We start from the raw sequence: 15,795 nt of genomic DNA, 5'->3' as shown, positions 1-15,795 counted from the left end.
ATGCTGCCTGGGCCTGATCACTTGGTTGTCCTGTACGTGCCATGTGATAGCACCAAAGATGGTCTGCTCCATAGTCTTCCCTGGCATCGAGATAAGGCTGACAGGCCTGTAGTTCTCTGGATCCTCCTTCCATCTCTTCTTGTAGATGCGCCTCACATTTGCTAACCTCCAGTCAACTAGGACCTCCCCAGGTAGCCAGGACTGTTGATAAATGATGGAAAGGGGCTTGGTGAGCTATTCCACAAGCTCCCTCAACACCTGGCGTCATATTGTGAGTATCTTAAGTGGTGTAGCAGGTTACTAACCATTTCCCCTTGGATTATGGGGACTTTGTTCTGCCCCCTGTCCCAGTCTTCCAGCTCAGGGGGCTGGGTACCTGAAGAACAACTAGTGTTACTATTAAAGGCTGATGCAAAGAAGGTGTTAAGTGCCACAAGGGTTACGCTGAGAGGGCACAGAAACCTCTTGTGATAATGGTGTCCACTTACATCCTCTTCTGGCAAGATAACCAGCTGCTTTCTGCTTTGAGATCTTTTGGAAGAAAAAACTTTAAAACTTAGATTATTTACCTTCCTGGTTAACTAACTACTGACTAAGAGCAAAATTACGATTTCAAGCTTCATCCTACAAACACCTTACACATCTAAGTAGCAAGTATCAGGGGATTTATTATATGGATAGGGGTTGCACAACTGGGCCCTTGGACACTTTGGAGTCCTGAGTAGAGGCTGATTTTGAGATGTGAGTAGTTTTGTGGAAGCCATTAAAATTCTGATATTACCTACATTTTAATGTTCATTCCATATCGGACAGTAAATGTAGACAAAGGAAATAGTAACAGAACATATTCTGTGCAGTAATACCCAGAGTTACGTTTATGCTGGGACAGTAGAAACAGAGAATTTGTTATCTTTGCTATTGCTGGGACCCTGTGGTTTACTTTAGGATTAAAAAGAGTTATATATGCATAAACCATATATTTATGTTAAGTATAAGTTACACTTATAAGTATACTTAAGTATTAATTATGTTTTGTTTAGACCTAATATTTATGGTTAAGCTTTTCCAATTGCTTCACCATTTTCATGGAAATGTGGCTTATGTCCTGATGAAAACTACAAAATAAATATGCTGTCCTTTTCCATTGATGTCTTCCAGTCACACCATTCCTGATTGAAATGTCTTACAAAAAGGAGCTTTTAAGCCTTAGGAAAACCAATTCAGAACCATTAAGCATAGCTCAATCTTCTGTACTGAGGAGAAAAAAAAGAAATCACTTCTGGATTGAGCGTAAAGCATGGTGTATGCCAAATCCCAAACAATGTGTAGAGAAAGCTACAAGCAAATGAGAGAGTTCTGCATGTAATTGAATATAATTGTGTATAGTTGCAACAGCAATAGCAATAGCCTTTGTTTCAGTACAGTCAGGAGCATCCCTTTCACCTTTGGTACTGAAGCCTAACTTACAATTGGGTAAGTGACATTTCCAGTTTTGGAAGGTTGAGATTTTAGAAGTGCTGAGTGGGGTCTTGTAACGTTCTGCACATTGACTTTCTTGTCATTGAAAATAGGAATGAATTCGCTTTTCTGTTTTGAAAAGACATTTGCCATAATGGAAACAGAAGTGATAACACTTCTCACTGGTGCTTCTTCCAAAACTCATTCTGAAGTATACAGCGACACCAACCAAAACAGCATGGCCTTTCTTCAGCTGAGATGCTAAAATTCTATCCCATCTCTATTTCATTCCATGTACATTTCTACCTAATCTAATGGGATCTGAACTTCTAACATGACAAGATTTTTTTAATGGTAAGAGAAGTGTATTTATTTGTCTATACCTGGCACAATGTATATCAAAATAACACATAGCCAATATGAGGTATAGAAAAAAAAGCACAAAATGTTGTTTAGATTTAAAATGCAAAACAAGAAGATAGCATGCATTCGTGTAACGTGAATGATGTAATGTTATTGTGGGAAACCTAATTGTGCATAACTGCAACAAAATATTTTATCTTTTATTTTAATAGTTGGCTGACATTTATGCTTCTTTGCTAAGAAAGAGAAAGCAAATTAGTTGGAATAGTTTTCAGTAATTGTGTAGATTTTTCATATGAAAATAATATTTGACTTCAGGCCATGGTTTTTAACTGATGACAAAATTTAGAACAGAGGACTTGAAAAGGTAGGCTAGTGGAGTTAAAAAGATAGCACGATCATCTAGGTGAATTTTTTTCTTGCAAAATAGTGATCATTTAGCTAAATCTGTTCTTCCTGATGAGATGTTCTTCTACTTACTTCACAGTATGAAATACCAAGGAAGAAGCTAACTTGAAACTAAGTGGTTGTTAGTAAAAATAAAATGGCCAAAATGTGGCTGGAAATGCAGTATTCATGCAGCATTAAGGTATATTATTTTCATTTGTGTAGTACTTATTAAGAAAAAATACAATACGCTCTTTACCCAGCAGATGGCTTTCAAATTAAACGTATTTCATTGTTTCATGGTTGTGGAATTGTTATCAATGAGAATTAAGTCTTAATAAAAATTTAAAAGATTGAGAACAATACACATACCATTTATCTTGAGCTCATGTTTGTAAATACTCACAGGCTGGAAACACTTCTCATATTCCTGTGAGACCAACAGTATTCATACTTTTTATTATTTCATGTAACAGATGATCCGTTTCTTCCAGGCTTTTCAATTAAATTCCTTGTTGTTGCTAACCAGCTCCTCCTCTTTTGCTATTGAACTTTGTGCTACAACAGCAGATTTATGCCAGAGTGTGGTCAGTGCATGTCCTGTGGTCTGAATTCAGCCTAGAACCAGTCTTGCAGACTAACTGCAAACCCTCAGACATACCTAAACCGTATGGTTTATACCTAAACCGTTGCTAGGTGGATGTCTCAAAAGACGGCACTGATGCAAATTTGTAATCCACATGGTGCTTTGTAACATTGTGGAGGATGTACCAGCTGAAGGTGGGAAAGGTAGAACATAATTTTTTAATGCTAGTTTATTATTTTTTCCTGGAAAAAATGAATAAATAATCATAGGACCATGTCTTGTTAGTGAGGCATGCATCTGAAAGTTGAGAAAAATAAAAAATATCAAAGCAGAGGCAATTTGTAGAACCATAGAACAGCCCAGGTTGGAAGGGACCTCAGAATATCATCTGATCCAACCTTTTGTGGAAAAGGAAGCCTTGATGAGATTATGTAGCACCCTACATATGTCCAGTTGCATCTTGAAAACCTACAGTGATGGAAGTTGTGGGGAAGGAGAGGAGACAAAGCAGAACACATTTTTCTTTGTAGCAGATAATCACAGCTTAGCTCAGCTGGGGCTCCCCGTCTTTGCTCAAGTGTTTTCCCCAGGTCAAGTATCTTTGCAGTCTCTCTGCAGTGTCCATTTTGTGAACACCCTCTGGATTCAACTTCTCTTCAAGGTAGTTACAGCCCTCCAGCATGGTGTTCACACAGCTGGCCCTACAAACACAGCTGCTCTATGTGCCCCCACCCCCAATAGCTTCATTTGCTTCCTAGTTACCCTAGTTACCACAGAACTTACCAGGTTTTGTGCTGCATAGGTGTCAGATGAAAGCAATAGTAGCAGTTAATTGAACCTCTATAAAGGTGCTAGTATGGTTTATCTCCCTGCTATGTAGTTTGATAGCTTCTTTTGAATGAGGTCTCTGACAAGTTGGTTGAATCTGAATCTTTGAAAATGGTAGGCGGTTTTAATGCTATATAATTAAGTTGGCTTTTAGTATAATACCAATAATAATAAACAGATTACTACTGTTTTCCTCCAAAACCTCTAACAGATACTTACAATACTTAAAGGTTTTCTCGCCTCGTGCCCCTGCTCCACCCTCCCACCCCCCAGCTTTGTGAATGTAATGAAATAATAACAGTGGAAGGAAGAATTATTTGAGAATACTGTTCAAAATCAATGATCCTGCTTTACCAAGTATCGCTCATACTCTTTTTTTTGATGCAGTTTTCAGTTAACAGATCTGATTTGAGGAAAAGCTCTTTTATGCTTGTGCCTATCATTATTTACTGAAAGTCTTCATATAGGAAAGAACTAGAGAAAGAAAAGCTAATGAATTTGAAAATAGTATAAGAACAAAAGGGTAAAGAAGAATACCTTATCTCTGTAAGCAGCAAGACAGGCACAAAGGAGAAAAAAAAAATGTGTTAAGGGAACTGTTGAGAATATGAAGCATAAGAAGCGAAGTGTCTCTTGTTTGGAGACATTGCATGTGTTTTCCAGCTGCAGGATGTGAAGCAAGATGTCAATAGCATAGCTGGAGGTTAAGGTAGGGCTTGAAGACAATTGGGACACATGGAATCAATTGGTATAGCTGCCACAGCAAAAAATTGGTTCTGCATCTAGAAATTTCACAATTGCTGCAAACACATGCACAGTGCTATATAGCTTACGGTAATGGTTATACTAATTGACAATAGGTGACAAATCCAGTCCGCTAACTGGAATAGAGTGGGGTGGAGTACAGTAGAGCGTAGAACAATTATTCTGCAAAAGGGAAGACCAAAGTCCTAATACACCAGGATTTTGTAGGAAATACTAAGACACTAGGGTGGTACTAGGTTAATAGTAAACGGATCAAAATAGTGATTATTACACAATCTCCCTCCAAACTGCCCAGATGTCTCAAGAGAAAATGCAAACAACACAAGCAAAGCAAAGAACAAAATAATCAAATAGCTAGAGATGGAAAAGTCGACATCCAGGAAACTTTTCTCCAAATTATTTTTAAAAGTACTGTAGTTTAAATCACAAAACATGGCACATTACCTCTCTTCCAAAACATTGTAACCGTTAGTCTATGTAAGATTCCCAAGAATATCAAGAGCTGTAAGTGCTGAGTCCTTCTTTGAATCTTGGTAAGGTCTTGACATCAGTGACATCCTGTGGCATTGAGTTCCATAATCTAATTATGCGCTGCATTAGAAAGCATGTCCTTTTATCAGATTTGGAGCTGCTGCTTTTCACTTTCACTTAGTGTCCTTTTGTTCTTGAATTATGGGATGCAGGACTACAGAAGCTCCTGATCTATTTTCTCTTCACCACTTACCATTTTTATACTTTCATCATATCCCTCTTTATTCATCTTTTTTTCTAAGGTTAACAATTGCAATTTTTTTTCAGTCTTTTCATATGAAGGCTTCTCTGTATGCCTAATTATTGCAGTCGTTCTTTTCTGAATACCTTCTAATGCAGTAATATCATTTTTGTGATGGGGTGACCAGTACTTCATACTATTCCAGAGGAAGGAAAATTATTGATTCATGTAATGACATTATATTTTCTTTCTTATTCCCCAACTCATTTCTTATGCATCTTAACATTTTACTTGCTTTTTTGACTGCAGCTGCACATCGAGCTGGGCTCTTTATTGAGCTGGCTGTAGTGAGGCCCAGGTGTTTTTCCTAAGTTGCACTCTTAATTGAGATCTGTGGTAAAGCAAATGATTTGTTACATGGCTCGTTTTTTTTTCACCAATCTGCATTTAAATAGATGATTTTCACCTCTATTAAGGTGGCCCATCCATCTAGCTTGGTCAGTTACCTCTGAAGTTTCCCATCTTCTTCAGAATTGGTTAACAAAGTTCTTTGTGTGTTATCTGCAAATTTTGCCATGTTGCTGTTCACTCTTTTTTTCCACATTAATTAATACATTTTGAACACCTGGTCCTTGTATGGTGCCTTGAAGCACCCTGCTGTTAACTTTTTTGCTGTAATGAAAATTGACAATATATATGCCTTCTTTTATCTTTGAGAAAAGTTTTGCTTCATTTTGCATCCTATCCCAAAATGACTTTAGTCTCTGACTGAGGTGGAAACTGTTAGTCTCTTGAGAGGAACATTGTTCTTGCCACATTTATTCAGTTACTCTAACAAGGTTAAGAGCCTGATACCTTCAAAATAAAGCTAAATCTTTGAGACACAACTATGCTTTTTGTGACTACAAATATGGAAATTAAGGACAGAAGATGAAACAAGTAGTTAATTCATTCAGCATGTTGGGCAGACATGTTCAAAGTTAAGATGGGGGCAAGCTTTTAACATAGCAGATCTTAACACTGTCTTGGTGATAATCTTAAAAACAGCAATATAATCAGTCTAAACAGGCTGTGTGAAAATAAGGGAAAAAAAAAGAAACTAGTGGTAAGGTCTAGGCAGCTTTCATTTTTCCAGACTTTCTCTCAAAATCTGATATGAACCAAGATATTTTAAGGTTTGGAATCCCCAAAGTTCTTGTGGAAAAGAGGAAAGGTAATCTTATTTTGAGGCTTTATATGTCCTGACATCCCCTAGGCCTGCTTATTTCCTGGTATCTCTCTCTCTTTCTCTCAAGTGTTCCCAATCCTCTCCCTGAGAGAGTCTATGTCTGCTTCATCAATCCTGACTGCCTACAGTGTGCATCAGACTCCACCACCTTTCTTCACACAGAAGATTGCTTGCACAAAGGAAGGCTCCTCAGACTGCTTGGGATACCTTGCACAGATGCATGCCACTGCCTTGAATTCAGAATGGACACTAAAAGAGATCCTGAACATATTGGTGGAAATGTGATCAGTCACCTGCAACTCAGACTCTACGTGCTTGGTAAAGGAACTGTAAGGACAACTAGAACTTCTTGCGATATTGCCAAAGTTTTATCTGAAGGAAATACAGTATTTTCCATACTGTAGTTCACCCAACCTTAACCAAACTATTTTGGGTGGAAGGGAAGTTGACAATAGGTATCAAGTCTTTCTTTTCTGAATGGGCCTGTGAAAACGCTAGTAACCTCTCTACAACTCTTGCCAGAGCATAGTAAGATTTGAAGGCAAAATACGGAATATAATCTATGGCTATCTGTGGACCAGTTATACATACATACATAATTAGTTATGCACACATACATATCTGTGTGTATATGAGTATATATACTATATACATCCCTTTTCCTTGAGCAAGCTGTTTTGATATAGTCAAATATAGGATGCTGAATTATAAGACAGTAACAGTAAAACTTGCCACTGTGACCTGTTTTTTCATGTAAAGCAACACAAATATTATCAGTATAATATAGTATAATCAAAAATGCAAATAGAGTTTCTTATCAGAAGGAAGAATAGGAAGAAGACTTGGTGCTATTCACTTAATTTTGGAAGGTTCTAAAATACCACAGTGCTTGTGCAATGTAAGAAAGTTACAGGGATAGAATATAAATTGCAGTCACACCTGTTAGTGAACATGGTATGTTAATGACACTTTTGCATCGAATATAAGAACAGAAACTGTACTGTGTGCCATTTAGCTAATTTAGAGGGGAGAAAAATGTATACCAAAAATATGAGCTCACTGCAGTAAAAAAATCAAAGCTGAATGCTTTTCACAATATATTTGCAAAATAAGTAGCAACTTAATAAAACGTTAGTCTTTACACTTTGCCAGCTAAAGCTAAGATGACTTGACATCAAGTGATTGAAGGCTGAGTTTTGCAGAAACAATGCATATGGAAAGCAGTGAGAATACTGTGCCTGCTTTATACTGAAAATATCCATGCTTTGCATTTGCTGTGGGTTAATATATCTCTTGAAATGTGTGTGTATTTGGATAGTATTAAGAGATAAATACATGCCTTTTTAATGGTGCATTGCCATTTGGGAGAATATCACAGAACACTTTTCAATATCTCTAGGAGACTGTCACTCAATAAATGAAGCCTGTAGCCCACCAATATTCATGTAAACTCACCATGATAAAATGTATCAATAAATAAGCATTAAAACACTGTCTGAAATAAATCCATTTCTGATAATACTCCAATGCAGAATCGGCACCTTTTTTAACAGGATTTTTTTTTTTTTGTTCTTTCATTTTTCTCTAGAACCTATATAAAAATTAATGTGAACCAGAAGAAAATTTATCAGTGCTTTTCAGGCAGGCTGCTTGTTTCTCTCCTTTCCTTAAAAGGCTGTGCACCCGCCTGTGTTCCCCAGACTTTAGTAGCATATCAGAATCCATAACAGATGCTGCATTTTTAAAATTAAATGTTTTAATACCTTCCCTCCCTCCATCCTGTTAGTTCCCAGTAATGACTTCTTTTTAGGGAGTAGTATCAATGGTTATTATTTTAATGTACAAGATAATAAGTGAAGCAACATAGAGGGAATAAGCTGTGAAGGGTTATATTGGCTAACATACCTGTTTATTTGGAAGGTCCTTTTTCATAACCTTAAATCTGTGGAAAAAAACCTACCAGCTCCAGGTCATGGGAGTTTCTCTAAATATTGGGAGCAGGCTTGGGTGGCATTTTTAGTACCACTGCATTTCAGGTTCATATAAACCCTAAAATCATTATGATTTTTTTTCTTTAGCCTAGGCAAAGTAATAGAATTATGAGACTCAAAAGGTGCTGAATTTTAGCTGCCTTCACCCTGCTCCCTGCCCCCCAAGTTTCACAGCTACAAAAGAGTTTCTGTGTAAGATCCTTACTTGGCTATCCTGCACTTAATCAAGAACTGGCACAATGTATTTTTGCTGACCTTACTGAGGATTTACAACATATTTACAATCATAGAGACGTAAACATATGCAATTATTCTATTCAGGATTTACAAATTCACTCTTAAGGTAAAAAAATGTATCAGTAAAAATCAATAGGAACTTTTTTTTTTACTTCAGTGGAACTCAGAATTCATCCAAATGTGACAAAGATGTAGTTGAAAGGCTTTTTTCTATGAACATTCTCAAATCACTTGTGATTTCACTTTTTTTTTTTTTGGATGGCACTCTATTTTTCAAAGACATTGATTTTTTTTTCCTGACACTTTTAATTATATTTGTCTATGTAAGACAAACTGTGATCCTCAAACTACCTAGTCAAAACTCTCAGAGCAGAATTGTATATGGTTCCCAGAAGGAAACAGCTGAAAACACTAAAGCTAGGTAGACAGATACATTAATTATTACATTAACTTCAAATATTTTTTTTTAATACCGATTCTACTTTTAGAAATGGAGAATCTGTCAAATCAAGAATTTGGCAGGTAATGTACAAAATATCATGCCATTTATCTGTTAGAGAACAAAATACTCTTCTGGCTGAATCTTATTAAAAGAAACTTCTGTGTCTTTGGACTAAAATCCAGAGATTTCACAAGATATGTAGGTCTTGCCTATGCATAAGTTGTGCATATCGTATTCATCCATACTAAGTATTATTTTAAAGTATATTAGTGTATTGTTAGAAACGTGAAATTCAGCAGATACGAATGTTGTCCACTTCTAGACTGGATTGCCTTGTGATAGCATAATTGTCAGAGTGCTTCCTTTTAATTTTCCTAATTGATATGGAACGTAGGGCTGAATCAGTGAAAATATTTAATCTTTCCTATCAAAACTAAATAGCATTTCAATTCTTATGATATATTCCCAAGGTCTTACTGATCATTCATTGTAAAGGCATATCTAACAAGAGCATCATTAAAATTCAAGGTATTCTAGTATGAAGACTTAATCTTGTATTTGTCTATGTAGTTTTGTAAAAGGGATGCCGCTCTGTGAATAGTATCTTAAAGGCAAGTCTTCAGTGTGTAACTCCATAGAAGTTAAATGCCTTTTCATTTAATAGCAATGGTAACTGTCATAGCTTCACTCTCTTAATTTGTTTTTCACTGTTCATCTCGTTTTTGTTTTATTTCACATATCACTGATTTTGAACAGCGAATCAGATTGGCCTTTTAACTTTTAGGTTCCATTTCATATTCCATTGAGCAGATACAACATAGTGCCACTCATGCAATAGTAAGTTAGGGCTACAGGCGGAGGTGGGGAAAAACAGAACCCACAATAGCAAAGTAGTAAAGTTCGTACTGTCATTTTCCTAAAAATGTAAAAATCTATTGGTTCAATTAACTTCTTTTAGATAACTTCAGAAGTATGTGTATATTAAAGGTGCTGGAATTTTTTGTCGCAGGCTTATTTTAGGAGAGTAATTTAAAGATGTAGAGTACAGGCAGAGGTATTGATAATAGTGTCAATGTTACGTCATAGCATGCTATTGGACAATATATGTTTTCTTAGGAAAAGGAGAAAAAAAATGCCATAGTACTTAATTTGCAAAGGAGATGACTGGTAAAGAAACATTTTAATTATGTGGCTAACTGTAAAAGAAGAATTTTAATGAAGCAGTAGTTAATTTGCATGCAAATGTCTCTGAACTGCCTTGTAAATTTTAGCCAAATGTTTGAAGTTTGTCCATAACATTAACTGAGAAATGTGGTTTAAAACAGGGTGTTATGTAAGTTCTTCCCACGTCCCAGGAACTGGTAAATCCAAGTAGCCCTATCATGACTGTCAGCCTGTATGCCTTTATACAGATTCAATTTAAAATACTTCTTGTACTTAAAACCTGCTTGGACACATCTTGCGTCTTTCCATACCCTTGTGGTTCTCCCTGGATTGTCAGTTCCTACATATCACTGTGGTGGAAAGCATATCTAATTAGGAAGGCAAAACAATGTTGTGTGGAGGAAAAGCAGTACTACTCATTTTAATTAAACTTCGGATACATAGGGATTATTAGTAATTGCTATATGTACATTTTTTTTATAAATGTAAAGAACCATGGATAGAAATGCCTTAATTCTTTCAAAATCATTCTTTGTATACCTATGTTAGCTAAACATTTTCCTTACACCTAAAATAGATTTGTGGTCTCCATATTTATTGTCTGAGAGATCATCAACATGTCTCCTATTAATGGAACTCCAAGATAAAGCTTAATGTTATAATATAATCCAGGGGTCCTCAAACTTTTTAACCAGGGGGCTGGCGCGCGGATGAAGTGGCAGGCAGTCATCTGCGGCTGCTTGGTTTCCCCCCCCCAACCCCCGGTGTGGGGTGGGGGTGGCAGGGGGTGTGTGTCTGTAAATACCGGGGGCCGGATTGAGGACCCTGGGGGGTCGTATCCAGCCCATGGGCCATAGTTTGAGGACCCCTGATGTAATTCCATATTCTTTTTCCTACCATTAGTACACAGCACACTGCCTTTTTATGCTGTGGACAGTCCACATTCAACTATATATTGTTTTCATCTTACTTCTGTAAGTTTTGTCTAATGAATGCAAAATGCATTCATTTTCCAACTGAGACAGAAAAAAAATATTTCTTTTTTTCTGTCCTTCATTACCTTATCGCATTTACCATTCTTTAATTAAATGCATTGATAGTTGATACATGTGTTGATCAAGCCTTTTATTATGGCATGGCTAAGGGGAGGCTTTCAGAAGCGAGTCTTGAATATGATGAAGCTTTCAATATGATGAATTAGGATGCATAATTTATGGCTGACATAATTAGTGTGATATGGGGAAACAAACAGTTTTAATGTTAAATCCTGATAGAAAAGGAACTTCGTAAATGCTTAGATCACTTAAGTTGTGTAAGAGAGATGATAAACTAAACAAAACCAACGATGAACCAGGAAATCATTCAGACATTTACAGTATAAGCTTTTCTGTGTCCCAAAAGATCAAAAGAAAAGTATGTGAGTGGTGCACTTACCTGTTTCTCATCTTGAGACTTACCAAAGTAGTTGTCAGTGGAAGATCTGTGTTGAGCCAATCAGGAATCCAGTGTTAAGCAAAATGTATGATCTTTGTCCCCTTGGTAACAGTGTGTCTAGCACAACACAAAATGTGTTGCTCTAATTGTTGCCCTAATTGACACCTTTGTTGACAGTCTTAGAAGAAAGGTCAAGATGTGGTTAGGCATGGGACTCATGTACTGTCTTACAGCTGCAGCCTCCTTGGCTGAATGCTGCAATTTATTGAGCAGCCGTGTGCTCTTTGAATTCTGCTAATGTTTTAGCAAATTCCGTGGGTAAATACCGTATTCATTTAATCTTTTCTTTTTTTCTTATATGATTTCCTACGAGTAGTGTGCTTACTGTGTTAAATCAGTGTGAGAGAAAATGAAAGGAGGTACTGAGCTAGTGAAAATACATCTGCAACCCGAACACTTTGTAACTTCTCTTACTGTTGACAGGCAGTGTTTTATACAGCAGAATATTAACACCACCTAGGCCAAGCTACTTTGGGTATTTGAAGAAAGTACATATTAGAACATCTAAGTTTAAAATTTTCTATTCCATATATAGTCATATTCTGTGAGGTAGCCACTCCTAGAGGGTGATTCAGAGCCCTAAATTAGTTGACTAAAGTTAGACAGTGTGAATACCTCCCACAATAGCAATATGTTGCAGAGGGACAGAAAGGAGACAAGTGAAGGGAGAAAGGGGGAAGAGAGTGATAGGGACTATGAATGATGTAAGTCTATAGTGAACTTTAGAAATGGTTAGAAATGAGTAGAAGTTTTCGGACAAAAGGGAGATCTGTTTGCTTGGTATAGCACATACTACGAACTGAGTAGCTTTTTCATAGGTAACTGTTACAATAGTGCTGATATGACACCTTCAACTGTGACTATCCATATATTTATTTATCTGTACTACAGTTGTTCTTGGAGTCCTTAGTCAATAATGGAGGACTAAAGTACATATATGAATAACTCCTGCTTCAAAGAGCTTACAAGAAAAATAGAATTCATAGGCAAAGAATAGGAAGGCAAAGAGAAGGAAGAATGAAATCACCTGCCCAAAGTCACCAAGGTTAATAATTCTTTTTTTGCTATAAAATGGACTATAATCCATAATCTCTGCAATTTCCATGTGTGAAAGCATTTGTAATACACACAACTTTTTGGAATTTGTTTGAAAAACATTTGCCTTCAGTAAAAAGCAAGTTTCTATACTCGGGAGTAATGGCACCACGGTAAACAGTCTCATTTATGTTCATAAGGGTTGGGCAGAGCTCTTGAAAATGTAGTTCTTTCACAGTATTTATGGCTCTTCTGGTTTTGATTAAAATAATTAATTTGGGTCGTAGGCACCTTTTTAAAGAGAAATCAAGAATTCTGCATTCATCTGTCTGTACATTTATTAGCTCATTAGTCACTGTAGAAGTGGATGGCAAATCTCAATTTTTCATCTTCAGAACCAAAGGTTACTAAAGGACAGACACCCTCCATGTCACAGACTTTTGATTTTTTAATTTGTATTTAACATCCTTTTAGAAGTCTTTTGACATTCAATAGTATTGCCAAGGAGCTTTCTAGCCATGCACGGACATAATATGCACACACATACTAATGGTTTGTATCTATCCATTTACCTATCTACCTATCCATCTGTATGTTATGTATGATAAAAACAATTGACATATAATCATCTGTTGAGATCCATGTATCTCTGAGAAATTTTCTGTTACATATTGTCATTATTGTGCACCTTATAAAAAACATATTGTGGTTTGGGGAGAGATGAGAAGCAAATTCCTCTGTTAAAACAGACAGAGCCATTATTTCACTTGCTGTTCTCTTTGATGGACTTCCACTTTGCTGGCTCACTGCAAATTGGCTCAGTTGATAAAGTTTTGGAATTTCGTACCCTTAGTTTTGGTAAAGCTAATATGTGAGTCATAGTTTGTAGTTTCAGGGCTTCCCATTTGTAAGTACTGATAGTACAGATGGTCTGATACCAACCTGTATCTAGTGGCTAATTTACAAAAGTACACTATATTGGAGCAGAGCAATACATTCTTGACAGTGTGTGGATTTCCTAAATTGCATCATATTTTAGATTGTGGTTTAGATTTGGTGTGGGCCAGCTGTTGTAGACACAACAATACTGTATGTATTATATTGTGGATGAAATTGAGCACCCTATGCCAGTTCTTGCAAGTCTGGTTGATCTTGCTGGACAGGAGGCTTCAGCTGGATACCTGTTCACTAGCAGACAAGTGTGAATTTCAGCTTGCATCATTTTACTTGGTAACAGGAACGAAAAATATTTAGGCAAGTTATATTCTGCCTGAAAATAGTGAAATAATTTCACATGGACATTCATTCTATTCAGCAAGAGTATGAGATGTTTTGGTTGGGTACAGAAAAGGCCTGTACAGGCTATATTTGATATCGGATGGCTATAGTTTTCTTCAGACAGGCTCATAAATTGTGCCTCTTAATAGAGAGAAAGTAGTGAACGAACATATGTTGCAGTGTCATATATTTAGCAATGTGAGCTTTATAACTACTGAATATTTAGATTTTTACAGTTCTAGAAAAAGTGCTAAATGTTAAAGCACTAGAAAAAGATTAAGAATTACTTATTACTGTAACTATCACTTTATAGTCATTCGTCTGCCTAACTTCCCATGCTTTTCTTGTCAATTTAATAGAGAGTGGATTCAGATACATTGTGTTGCGAGTGTATCCTTGGGTAACAACTGCTGCATTCAGGCACTATTTTCTTTCTTCTGGAGTAGAGAGATAAGACCTTTCATTCCACCAGTATCAGATTTCTCTTCACTCTGTAGCAGGAGCTAGACACTATGAATGTATCTGTAGCACTGAACATACCAGCCCTGCAGATGTCCAAGTCAGGGAGCATGTTCCCCACAGGATGCAAATTTCGTATTTTGACAACAGAAGGACACCTGCCATATCCCTCTTCTCAGTGTCCTGATAATCTTGGAAAGGAAATCAGGGCACATGGATTTGGCAGAAGGAGTCATGTTCCAAGAGGGTAAGTTTAGATGCAGCTGGAACATTTTGAGCTACTTATGCTGTGCTTGATTTTCTGCTCTCTTACAATGTGTACTAAACGTATTTATTTCCTTGCCTGCATACACACTTACTCCTGCTTAAAAGTGTTAACATTTTTATATGCCTGAGTTACAAAGAATGTACCTCAAAAATGCAGTCAAAATGCAGTAGTTTCTTAGTACTAAAGCAATCAGTTTCCCTGAGTAGCTGAAACTGTGACTAAAAGAATGTCTGATGAAAGAACATCCTTTAAAACTGAGTCGGTCTTCCTTCCCACCACTAAAGAAGGGTGATTTAGTGATAAAGAAGAGAACCACTTGTGAAATGAAAATGTCCATTGTAAAACAATAGTAACAGTAACAACAACAACAACAATAATAATAATAAAAATAAATAAAGAATAATTAAAAACTGGTTGTGGTTTAACTCTGCCAGGTAGCTCAGCCCCACACAGCTGCTGGCTCACTCCACCACAGTGGGTTGAGATAAAGGCAGTTTAACAGGTAAAATGAAAGCTATGCATGCAGGCAAAGCAAAACAAGGAATTCATTCACTGAGTCCCATCAGCAGGCAGGTGTTTAGCCACCTCCAGGAAAGCCGGGCTCCAACATAATGCCAAATGGCCACCCTCCCTGCTTCTTCCCATAGCTTATATTGCTAAGAACGATGTCACATGGTATAGGATATGCCTTTGGTCAGATGGGGTCAGCTGTCCCAGCTGTGTCCCCTCACAACTTCTTGTGCACCCCCAGCTTCCTCACTGGCAGGGCAGTGTGAGAAACAGAAAAGGCTTTGAGGCTGTGCCAGCCCTGCTCAGCAATAGTTAAAAAATCAGGGTGTTAATCAACACTGTTTTGGCTACAAATCCAAAGCATAGCACCATGCTAACTACTGTGAAGAATATTAATTCTATCCCAGCCAAAACAAGTACAAAACTAAGCTTCAAGATATGATTAATCTCATTTATTTGTTGAACCCTGTATATTCTTCATATAAATATATACTGCATAATAATTTAAGAAACTGGCTTCCATTGCTGGATCCAGTGCTGTGCACTTCTGGAAAGCCATCTAATATCTGTTATCCTCACAGAATGGGAGA

The 15,795-nt window shown here is 36.9% G+C and overlaps 1 protein-coding gene across 3 annotated transcripts in view; it reads left to right on the top strand.

Moving 5' to 3' along the window:
• PCDH9 (protocadherin 9) overlaps positions 1-15,795 on the top strand; it is a 710,685-nt gene that overhangs the window by 175,174 nt on the left and 519,716 nt on the right. The window contains exon 2 of one of the 3 annotated variants that reach the window (XM_080376861.1): positions 6,395-10,909. The exons of the other annotated variants lie outside the window; for them this stretch is intronic. Within the exon in view, the coding sequence (XP_080232987.1) occupies positions 6,395-6,415 (21 nt within the window). The 3' untranslated portion in view covers positions 6,416-10,909. Of the gene's footprint in view, positions 1-6,394; positions 10,910-15,795 lie in introns of those variants that run through there. 3 annotated transcript variants of the gene reach the window in all.

This window comes from Falco punctatus, assembly GCF_963210335.1.
Source record: "Falco punctatus genome assembly, chromosome: 2".
In the NCBI taxonomy this organism is placed as follows: domain Eukaryota; kingdom Metazoa; phylum Chordata; class Aves; order Falconiformes; family Falconidae; genus Falco; species Falco punctatus.
The sequence above is the reverse complement of the archived record's forward strand: the minus strand, read 5'-3'. Positions and strand labels throughout refer to the sequence as shown.